General features: G+C 43.3%; 1 protein-coding gene across 1 annotated transcript; it reads right to left on the bottom strand.

Annotated features, from left to right (window-relative positions):
* Window positions 1-5384: 5384 nt before the first annotated feature.
* On the bottom strand, window positions 5385-11399 carry LZIC (leucine zipper and CTNNBIP1 domain containing). The gene is made up of 6 exons (XM_009080749.1): window positions 11254-11399; window positions 10405-10540; window positions 9246-9344; window positions 8670-8765; window positions 7026-7107; window positions 5385-5714 (listed from the first exon to the last, which is right to left on the bottom strand). The coding sequence occupies exons 1-6, from the start codon at window positions 11352-11354 to the stop codon at window positions 5656-5658; spliced, it is 573 nt and encodes a 190-aa protein (XP_009078997.1). The 5' UTR covers window positions 11355-11399; the 3' UTR covers window positions 5385-5655.
* Window positions 11400-11996: the final 597 nt, after the last annotated feature.

Here is an 11996-nt window from a genome sequence, read left to right as displayed (position 1 = left end):
CCCTTCCTGATCTCCAATTCTTTCTTAATCAGCTCTGAAATTCATTTAGGATTCCTTCACAGCACAGCTGCTTCCAGCCTCCAACTCCCTCTGTACTTGTTGGCATGTCCCTCTCATTAAGGGCTTCCAGCAGCATCTGCTCACACAAGCACTGCTTTCATTAGCCACACACAACAACAATGAGAACTCTTTCTCCCAAAGATGTGTGTGGTACCCAATGAGGGACTTGTTTCTAGTCTGGAATCGCTTTTGCTTTTGGTAATCTTTTATTTTTCAGACTTAGTCTGACAATTCCAATCCATCAAAATCAAGCAGAAACTGTCCAGTGTTTCTTGGAAAATTAAGTGGGGTTCAATCAGTGAACTCTTGGCACATATGGGACATGTAATAAATGATGGAGAGTCACAACAGCCATGAACTTCCCATGACTAGGGGTGAGCACAACTGGTGTAGATTAGAGAGATGACACCAGAAAATGAAAGGAATGGCTCAGCTGCCTTAGTTACAATATCTACTGTTTGTACAGACTGTGCAACGAGGAGGTCTGCAGAGATATTCCAAGGGATGCACAAAACAGCCCTTAGCTGTAAAAAAAAGGCTGTGACAATCTCTTTTTGTTACCCAAGGCTTAGTTTGTGTGGCAAGAAATCACCTCAGCTGTTTTGCTCAAACCCACAAGTGTTGCCAGATTCAATTCAGCATTTAGAGAGTTGCAAAGCACAACCTTCTACAAGTGTCACATAACATTATGCTCATCTCCACCTTACAGGGACATGGACTGGACAATCTAAAGGAAAAGTCTTTACCCAGACACTGCCACCTCTGTGCACAGGATCTGCAGGTGGCTCTGCCTCAGGCTTTCCAGCACATCTGCCATTCTCACTGCCCCACTTTTGGAGGCACGTTGAAAACATGATCCTAGACATTCTCCAGCAGCAAAGTATTCTGATTGCTAGACAAAAAGAGATGTTCCATGATTAGTACTTGTTTAAAAGAGAAATCTGCTGTTAAATGTATCATTAACACGAGTGTGTTAAACTGCAGTAGGTATTTCAGTGCATGATACAGCAGTGCCTTGCAGAGTCATATCCACTGACCTTGTGTCTGTGTTTCCTCCATAAGACCTTGTTTTAGAGATTACTTATTCTGAAACATTTTTATTTGCCCTATCAGGTAGTTGAGACCACTTTTCCAGATGCTCTGAGCACCAGCAGCTCCTGTTTCACTGGGGTGGCACAGGCCTTTAAAAGTAATAGGAGAAAAATCCTGAGCAACTTCAACTCCAGTAATTCTCCTCTCACCCTCCCAGGCCCAAAACCCTATGAAAGTAAAGCTAAAAACCCTACAACCTCACAGCAAGATGAGGTTCCTATGGGCTGACTTCTGTTTCTTTACAATGTGAAAGTTACATTTGTCCTGATCTAGGAAGGGAATTGGCACACTGGAAACAAACCCAAACGGTTCCATTTTGATTTGCCTCCCATTCCAGGCACTAATGGCACAGCCTGAGCTGCCTGGCCAGGAGGGTATTGTTCCCAGAGCTCTCTATCAAAATGAATTTGACTTTTACAGGCAAGGTAACATGAGGAACTAAGGGATCTCTTAAGAAATCTTGTATTTTTCCTTCAAGACAAAGATATCTTGCTACTTTTCCATTCAAGATCAAAGCAGGGAAATAATACAAGGAGACAAAGACAGAAAAAAGAGAGACAGAGCATTTGAAGCTTCAATTTTCTCTCTAACACTTTTTTCCTTTCAGATCAGTACAATCACTGAACTCACTCTATAGAGAAAGAAGATTAAAAACAGAGGTTACATATGGCCAAAAAAGGACTCTGGGAACTTTGCCACTGTGTTTAATGCTACTGTACAATTCTTATTTCAGAAGTAAAATGATAAACAAAAAACAAAGCACTTGTAATCTTCAAAGCAACGTGTGATCAGTAACAGCTCCACAGCACTGATATTCAGTGTCACAATCTGTGTTTTACTCCAGGAGAGAAAGATGTGCAGAGTGAGTGATGTGCCTGGGTGTAACACTGACCTGGGGTTGGCACTCACACATCACACGCTTGTTTGTTAAACACCAAACCCATGTTTTCACCCAGGAGCTGTTCTTTTGTTACCAGTTTTTATTTGAGCAAATGATGACTATCATAAATAGATTATGGACTGTTTTTTCCAGCCCCTGCAGAAACATTTGGAGCTAGTGGTGGAGGTACATCCTAGGGTTATTTAGCACAACACACAGCAATGAACTCACTATGGCTCTGGAATCAATCTAACCACTTCTAATAGGTTTCTTAAATAACTCTTAGGGTCAACACATGAGTAGCTTCACATCAACAACAGCTTCCTTGGTAAACCACATTTTGCTCAGGGCATTTTGCAGGACATAAGAGTCTCTGGGCTATGAACTCTGATTTCTGACCCTTCACAGCCCTGGCACACAGAATCTTGCACTAATATTGCTCACTGATCTCAATCACATCTTTGTCATTTAAATCATAGGAGATCCTTCCAAGAGCAGAAGCAGCACAACGTTGAAAAGGTGTTCAGCCAAGGGTCAGTTTAATAGGAATGGTACAACTGCTGCAGTACAGAAACGTTGCAAAAATCGTCAAATCTTTACAAATCAATTTTAAAAAGTTTCTCCTGGAAACATGCACCTCTTGAACTACGGGGGAAAAAAAAGATTTCCGTATCATTGTGCTGTAAACTTGGTGTGATGTGCTGGAGAGCTGAGAGAGGTTATTTACATGCTAATGGTACAAGCAGGGCGAGGGGTGGGGAGAGAGTTCCTTAGCACCAGTAATGAGCAGAAAGGCAAAGGCAGCAGCGACAGTCCCCGCGGACTGTTTTGTTTCCAATAATTTCAGAGTGTCTAATAACTCCTTTTACTAAGCTGCTTTCAGCTCTGAAGCTGCAATCAGCCTTTGTCAGAGCACATCGTGCTGCCCCAGACAGCAAAACAGGTCTGAGAGGATGGACAAAGGGCACCAACTAAACAAAGGCATCTTAAAACAAGGAGGAAGAAGTTCCACCAGTGAAAACCAGCAGTGATGCTCTCTGCCATGTGCCCTTCATTTCTAAAACGTGAGATTTCACAAGGATATCTATTCGACAAAATACAGTCTAGAAACACATTTTCTAGTCTACTCCATTCCTAGCTTACAGTTAGACAAACTTGCTTATCTCTAGGGTATTTATGCCCTGTAAGTGCACTCTAAATGATGACTGACCATGGTAATATTCTGCTCAGAGTCTGTGCTACTCCCTCAGTGCCCAAGTAACTGCTCTGGGACACTGAGGTTAACACTGTTCAAGTCTCAGACTATTTCCATGCACTCAGTTTAATGGCAGTTCTCACTGAAGCTCATTTCTAGCTATACAAGCCTAAGACATATATATAATAGGTAAAACAAGGATGTTCTACTCCATTAAACACAGGATTCCTCCAAGCTGTGGGTCACCTTCAGTGCTGACAAATGCAGGTCCAACCCCTGTGGCCAAAACCAGCCACAAACTGGAACCAAACCCACCCAACATTTCAGTTTAAAAATCTGCTTCATCAACCATTACTAATTCGAAAATAATTCAGTCTTTTAGTACACATACTTCCTCACTTTTATAATTCCAAGCACTAACAAGATGACAACAAGATCACTTTTTCCCCTAGGAGTTCTTCTGATCTTTCCAGTATTATCACCATCCTTTTCCTCCCAGCAAGACTTACTGTTATCACATCTTACAGCTCAGAAACTTATAAGACACGTCAAAAAAAAATACCCAATCACTACAACCAGCACAGACTCTGTTTGCCCTGAAGCTACACCAACCACCTTAGCAATACAGGTGGAAATCTCTGTTTAACCTCCTTTTGATGTCATTTGCTGCAGAGTTAGCACAAATCACTGTGGTGTTTGGTTACTCTACTTGGCTCTCACTTAAGGAAAGACAAGTGTATTGCTTAGAAACAAACAGAATTTGTGGAGTTTAAGCAGCTGAATGAAGTTTCTTCTCTGGCTCCACTGGTGTCTCACCTGATGGGCAGGGACCTGCCTCTGTGTGCCTGGCAAGTCACAGCACCTGAGCTGGATAACAACAGCACATCAACACTCACAGTCAGAGGCTCCTTTTGCCAAGGAGGTTTCATAACACTTCCTCCACTTCTGAAGATGTCCACAGAAAGCAAGGGCTAACTCCCTCTCAAAACACAGTCCAGAGGACCCAAAACTGGCTAATGTTTGAACTGGTTTTGCATAGAAATGGAGGGAAGTTACTTTTTTTGCATGAAGTTATTCTTTTGCCTTTAAGATTTTTTGCATTTTTTTCAGCTAGAAGCTGCTCACTTTAGCCAGTGGTAAACTAAGAAGGGGAACAAGTATGAAATAAAAAAATGCCCTTAGTGTTTTGGGGTTTTTTTGTTGCCAGTATCATTAGTTCAGCACCTGAATATATACCAAGGGCAGAGTAGACCTTAAATGCACATTTCTCAAGCTGAAAAACTTCTCAGTGAAACACAGACTGCAAACCAGCTCAGACAAAATGCAAACAAGCACTGAAGTGTGAAGCTGCCAGTACTTTAAGAATAAGAGTTTACAAAAAGTAGCTTATCAATAAGTTAAATTCACATCTAGAGTCCCAAGTAGTTTCTCCACGCTATGAGCCGAAAAAACAGCAATATGAGATTTTAAACTCTCCTACACTCTGAGTTTATTCAGGATTTTAACTTCTCTGTGGAGGCACAGACTCTTCCCTCTCTACAGCACCACCACTGAGCAACACTTGCACTGACCACATAATGGGAGTTTTTTCCCCCCTTTAAAAAAAACTTGTTTCTACTTGCAAGTTATTTCATGCCACCTCAGACATCCTGGGGAATAAGAGCAATGTGTAGTTACACACCAGAGCTGAAGGAAGAGGTCACAGCAAGGGCCTCTCAGTGCCATTTCCTATCAATTCCCTGTCGTTCCAACACACAAGGTTAAATTGCTCCAGAGGCCTCCCCACAGGGCTGCATTGTCTGTCAGTCAGGGCTGGGACACAAAGTGCTCATTCATGTGCACCGCAAACAAGCAGCCAAGGGCCAGTGATCAGCGCCCAGGCTCGTTCTGGGGCTTCTGCAAACAGTTTGTGGAAATAAACTCCATCCATTTCCTAAAGCTTCAGAGCTTTCCTAGGACAAACTACTCAGTAAGGAGTCCAGACAACAATTAAGACAACTTGAACGCGATGTGAAGAATCACCGAAAATCTCACTCATCAGGACTGCTCTGAAAAACATCTGCTTGCTACAACCACATGCAAAAAGATGCCATTTTAATAGTTAGAGAAATACACATTCAGAAAAATTCAAACCAGCTGATTCTTCCCACAGACAGCCACAACACACTTTTGTTTTTAGAGTCCCACTTAGTGTTCAGCCTCAGAGCTGGTGTTACTTAAGGGGTACAGACACCAAGGTTCCAAAGTGCACTTAAGGCTGTTTACTTCATATCTTCTGGTTAAGAACCCAAGAGCTTTAGAGTTTGGGTTTTTTTGTTTTGCTTTTCTGGTTGTTTTTTTTTCAACGTGTTAGAAATAGAAAACCCCAATGCAGTGTGACAGAGTCCAATGTTGCTGAGAACTGCAGAGACAAGCCTCACACACCTCTTCATTGTTTTGCCTTCTCTACTTCAACACTTGCTAGAGCAAAGACTTTGTCTCCTGATCCTGTGAGGGGGAAAAAAACATTCTCGGTAAGTATTAGCAGATATTGTCAATTTCCTTATATACAATTTAAATCAAGCAAAACATTTGAGATCAAAAGAAATCAAACCTACACTGTGAAAACTAGAACACTTGAGCTCATTCAAAGCAAACCACTCTGCACTGCCAGGCCCAGAGCAGCCACAGCATCCTGGGGCTGGCTGGGATGGAGCTCCCTGTGCCCCAGCAGCTCTCTCTGAGCTGTGGTTTGTGTTTGTAGCTGGAATGGTGTTGGCAGCACACGGAGGGTTTGGCTCCTGCTGAGCAGTGCTGGCCCAGCACTGAGGCTGTGCCACCCCCAAAGGTTTGGGGTGGGCAGGAGCTTGGGAGGGACCCAAACTGAGCAGAGGGTCCATGCCCTGGGACACCACACTCAGCAATGAAAGGAGAAAGGAGAAGGTGGGGAATTTGTTAACAAGACATTTATCTTCTGCACATGCTGAGGCACCACATCCCAGAACGTGGCTGGACATGGAGAGTATATATCTTCATGTTTTCCTTTGCTTCTGTGCACAGCCTTTGCTTGGCCTTATTAAACTGCCTTTATCTCGACCCATGGGGTTTTAATTCTGTTTTCTCCCTGTGTCCTGCTGAGGAGGGGAAATGAGAGCAGCTTGGTGGGCAGCTGGTGGCCAGCCAAGGTCACCCCAGCACACACACAGAGCTACTAACAAAGTACCCCTGGAACAGCAGGGTTCTCACCTTGCTTACACTCTCAGGAAGAGGAGTGTGAAAGGTAGGTCACAGGGACAGTTTATTTGTACACCCTGCCCCACTCTGGCACATTCCTGCCATTCACAGTTCTTCCATCCAGCTCTGACTGTGACGCTGGAATGAACTGTTGTGCTTATTTAATGCATTTTATAACTGAACTTTTGAGCTTGTCAATACAATGAGAGGTATGACAATCATGGCAAGAAGAGGCTTTAAGCTCTGTCTTGACAGTGTGCCAATAATTGCCAATTCATCTGCATCAAGCAGAGGAAAAGGCTCTCTTGGAGAGAGCCATTAATGCAGACAGGATCTGTGTTTAACTGTGAGTGTTATCTCTGCTTGAGACAGACCACTCAGGCCTTGATGGGTAACACTTGGCATTCATGGACACTTGGCACTGGATATATTTGCTGGGTGTATATCAGAGTCTCCTTGTTAATCAGCATTTCATGGCATGAGCCTTTTGTTCCTACTTTCTCTTTCATAGAGCAACCAGAGGTACTTCTAGTAGTCAGTGTTCAAGAAGACAAAGAAATTGAAGTTACAAGCATGAAAACTTACCAAGGTCAGTGGAGACTCTCTCAAACTGGCTCAGAGCTGCACCAGCATTTGCTGACAAGAACATCTCATCATCCTGAGTGAGCTAAATTAAAGAAGGCCACAACTGTGAGCTTGGTATCTTAACTGTTCATATTCCTGACAGGTCACAGCAATTGCCCATTTGCAGTTTTTCAGTGGCAGTGGTATCTGACACCTCCTCTATCCCAAAACTATGCAAAGGATGTCAATAACTTTTTTTGCCATGGGTCAGTACAGTAAGGAACCAAGATCTAAGCTCACTTCCTATCACCTACTGAGGAAAGCAAAACCATGCAGTCACTGCCAGCTCGGACCATGTTAAGAGCTAATGACCTAGAAATGGTTCTTTTCCTTTAAAGTGACATTTGCACATGTCTGTTTTGCTTTTATGCATGTGCTCTGATGCCTTGTGACAGATGCCCATAAAATATTTACAGTAATGAGGCAGTAACCTACATTTGGAAGGATCAGATATTCTAAGTTAAAAGTCACTCATTTAATTAGCCTCAGATCCACATCCCTATTAATGCAAAATATCAGTGTGTCAAAACTGTTCAGTGTTTGCATCAGTGTGTTTATTAGCAACATAAAAGTCAGGCACAGGCATTGAGGATGATGTTGGAATGAAGGAAATGTATTAGTTACCTGCCTTGGCTGTAAGCAACTATCCAACTGCTTAACGTTTTACACTCCTGTGCAGGCCAACACATAACATGCCACTGTTCACATGCAGAACAGATAGGAAAACACTGTCCTAGCCAGTGCTCTGTGCAGCAGGTTACTGATCATTTTGGGAGATCAAGAGCTTAGGACAATGTGTGGTGAAGTGGCTTGATGAAGTGACCCAAGGATCTCATGCCAGAAGATCAGGTATCTTCATGCATTCAGTTCACAACCTTAACTAGCCTTTTACCTATTTCCAAACCATTTGTTTTTCTGTGACAGTCAAGCAATAAAAATATTCTGAGGGAAAACCTTTGCTTTGGAATCTACTTGGAATGCAGCTCCTTTAAGTACTGCACTTGACCTTTTCCAATACATTCCCTCATTTCCCAGGAAAGTTTAAGCACAGATATGCACAGCAACCTATTCCCTTCATGGACCATCCACAGAGGGAAATAATTTCTCTTCCTCCCTCTGGTGGCAAACCTAAGGCTTGTTCTGCCACTGATGGAGCATTGGGGAAACAGTTTATCACTCATCTCTCCCATTTCTTATCTCACACCAAGAGGTTATTGTATTATCAACAACACAAAAGCAAGTGAAGCTGGAGGTATGTGAAAAGTCCTGGATAGCTCCTGCCAGGGGGATAGGTGGTAGCTAGTCAGTAAAAGACTTGCAGCTTTCATAAATATGATCACCTTGTACCACCTTGTGATTCATTCCTATGACCCACCAAAGAAAGCATTTTAAAGCAGAAACAGCCTCAGATAAATGTACAAAATTATCTGCAAGTCCAGCAGTGAGTGCTCCACAAAGCTTGGCTTTAAAATGGTACTGTAAGAGGGAGCTGCATTTTTTCATTTGCCCATGACAGTTGTAATTTGTTATGTTAATGATTTCAAGCTCCTCTTCAATATACAGACAGCAAACTCGAGTCATCTGACCATCACACCATCCCCTTACCTTCTCACCAAGGTTCCTGAGGGCAGTCAGGATTTCCACCTTCTGCTGGGTGTACAGGTCTCGTGCCAACTTCCCAACCATTAAGTCTCTGTCCATCTGCACATGGGGGAGGAAAATGAGTCAAAACAGGTAAGATTGCCAGTATTTCACCTAACCTCAACTTACTCAATTTCTCCAAACTTTAATCTCTTTTACTGCTAACCATTCAAAATTATGGAATGACATCACTGCTCCGTGGAGGAGTCACATATCATTTCACTCTGTCTGGATCTCTGGTTCAGTTTAGATTTGGGTGCACTCTCCAGCCCTCAGGACAATCCCCCATTTTCTATTTGCAGTTATACTCAGTTCACTGTTAATCCCATTTTTGTTTGGAAGCAGCAAGGTAGATGATTCAGGAAACACACATTGTTATCCCCATTACCTCACTAAACATTTACAACTGAACAAACTTCTCTTCTCTTTATGATGCTGCCACCAAGTTTCTCAGCACTGAGTGCTCTCCATGCAGTCACTGCATACCTGAATCACTCTGGCTCAAATAAACAGTTTTTGCAGTAAAACAAAAAGCTTCACCTCTGCCAGCCTCGTCCTCAATTGCCTTGGCTGCTTCTTTGCAAACATCCTAATCACCTCTGGAGTTTTAAAGGCTTGGCTGATGGCTGCTTGGATTGCCTGCGAGGAAAGAGCAACAATGACCAGCACTAACAGCAGTCACGAGTTACAGCTGCACCACAAGATTAACGAGGGCTGGAGAGCATCATTAGTGTCCTCTGCAACATTTCATACACAGAGCTCTTCCCTTTTTGCACAGCCATGGAAATGAGATGAAAAAAGATGCAGGACCTTTATGCAGGGTTTGAAGAATCCACTAATTAGTGCAACTACACTGAAAAAGAGCTGTAAAACTTTTCATTACAGTCCAGGTCTTACTTTCTAATCATTTCCAACATCTTCCTGCTAATAGCACATCACAAGCAGATGTGCTGTGTTCCCTTCAGCAGTTTTAATGCCCACACTGATGATTACAGCTCTTCTAAGGGTAAGCAGAATGCAAATGATGAGACAAACCTAATGTTATCCAAATCCTCTATGGATTATTACATTTCACCACAGTTAACTCTGGACAAATCATGATCTCTCTGGAAACAAACCCCTAAAACACAGGGCTTAGAAAGTAAAAATCATGCTGTAATTAAATATTTGCAAGTAGAAAAAAGGTTTGGATGTTAACATAAAATAAGATCAATAACATCATAAATATAATAATAAAATAGCTTAGAGTCCAAAAACTCCTACAGCCTTTTGAGTTGGACTGGTATGAACCTGAAACACAACTCAGGAATAAGAGCACAGGAAGTTCCATCTTATGCTTTCTAACAAACAGACAAGAACTTTATTTCTCATGACAGACATATTACCCTGGATTGTCCCTTACACCTTTCATAGTAATTTGTATTACTTTCAGTTATTTTCTAATACTAAGGACCTGATATTTTTAGTCCCTGCAATTTCCCACAGTGTTATGGTTATAATTCTTCAACCTTTTTTCCCTTTTAAAATGAAGAGACCTATCCAAGTTTTTTACATGTACATGCGTATTAAGTAATAAAAACATTAGTTACACAGATCTGGATTTCACACATAAAAATGACAATAAACCACCTGTATCTGTTTTCTGTTTCATCAATGCCAGGCAGAACATGAACTGTTTTCAGCAACACATCATCCTCACCAGTTGCATCCCACTGAGCTCATCCACCAAAGTCATATCTCCAGACATAATCTTCTTCAGGGAGTCATTGATCTCATTCAGCTGCTCTAGAGTTTCCTTTTTGGTCTCTTCATACTCATCTGCATCCAGCTCTTCTCTAAAGAGGATCCAACAAAGACACATTAATTCACAGGATTAAACCTGAGACGTGACATGGAGGAAAGGGCACAGGGAAGTGTTGTGGAGCTTCACTGCTCAGACAGCAGTGAAGAGTTCACATCACTGCAGGTGGTTCTGCTCTGGCCCTCTCAGCTGTGATTCAGCTAAGACCTGTGTGGTTGGCTGGGTCTGCACCCCCTCCCCAGCCACACATCCACCTCTGTGGCTTGTATGTAGTCACTGCCATTGAAAAGGCTCTGACAAGATCCCCAACACCTGGTGCAGTATTTAAAGTGTATTTTGGATCTCAACAAAAACATGCAGTGAAATTGTCTTGCTCAAAGCTCCAGTGAATGAGATGATCTGAGAAGCTCATCTCCTCACCCCAAACCATGGAGTTAGTCAGGATAACTGATCCTCCTGTCTAAACAAACAGCATCACCAACCTTTAGCAGTTAAAGCTGTTCATGAAAAAGAAATGCACTGCTTGGCTAAGTTAGAATTACAGCCAGAGAAAGCATCTAAACCCACTCAAGGTGCTTCAGTGCAAGTACTGAAACAGATAAAACCCAACCTTGCCCTGGGTAATTCAGTCTGTCTTGGATTTTATTAGCCCACAGAAAGCTAACACAAAATCACACTCAACAAACTACATGAAAAGTTAGACTAGCTAAAAAACCCCAAACAACAAAACTCAGCCATTTTTATTACCTGCATTCTTCCAGATCTTGAAGCTGCTGCATCAACCTGTCCAACTGCTCCTCCAAATTCTGTTTTAGCTTACTGGTCTCTGTTGTTCCTCTTGAAGCCATTTTCTGTTTTCAGGTGAAAACGTTCAGCTGTTACATGACACTCCTAAGAGAAAGAACATTTTATCGTCTGTACCAACCACCCGGAACTTACTTAAAACGCTCTGAGTATCAAGGCAATTTAGCAATATCTGGATGGAATATGCACTCACCACACCTGGAGATCCTTGCAGTGGAAACACAGAAGTGCCAGGCTGGGTGTACAGGATTATCTTTCAGTGGGAGGTGGTGCACAAAGGTAAGAACTCAAACAGCTACAGCACATAAACCCAAATGAGTACCCAGCCAGGGAGCATCGAGCGAAACGCAGAGGCCTTACTGTGTGAAACAACAGGCTCAGCGGCCCCTTGGGACACTGTTTAGGAGACAACCCAGCCGCGGAGAACGGGAGCACCGCAGAGCAGCCCGCGGTGCCCGGGGATGAGCCAGCGGGACACCACGGCCGGTTCCGAGGGACAGCACCGCCCGCAGGCGCCGAGGAAAGGCGATGGGAAGCGGCGAGAGCAGGGACAGCAGGGCCGCGGGGCGGAGATCCGGGGAGGAGGGAGGAGGAGATCCGGGGAGGGAGGAGGGAGGAGATCCGGGGAGGAGAACCTCGGGGAGCGCGAGGCCCGGCTCGTGGCAGGCGCGGCCGCGCAGAGCTGC

Source organism: Acanthisitta chloris, unplaced genomic scaffold (assembly GCF_000695815.1).
Source record: "Acanthisitta chloris isolate BGI_N310 unplaced genomic scaffold, ASM69581v1 scaffold18118, whole genome shotgun sequence".
Classification (NCBI taxonomy): Eukaryota; Metazoa; Chordata; class Aves; order Passeriformes; family Acanthisittidae; genus Acanthisitta; species Acanthisitta chloris.
Note: the sequence above shows the minus strand (reverse complement) of the source record. Positions and strands in the feature narration are given on the sequence as shown.

Coding starts and splice junctions, on each gene's coding strand:
- LZIC (XM_009080749.1), bottom strand. CDS start 11,354: ATGGCTTCAAGAGGAACAACAGAGACCAGTAAGCTAAAACAGAATTTG. Junction 8,766..9,245: donor TGAGGACGAGGCTGGCAGAG/GTGAAGCTTTTT, acceptor CCCCATGTGCAG/ATGGACAGAGACTTAATGGT. Junction 7,108..8,669: donor TCAGGAACCTTGGTGAGAAG/GTAAGGGGATGG, acceptor TCTTTAATTTAG/CTCACTCAGGATGATGAGAT.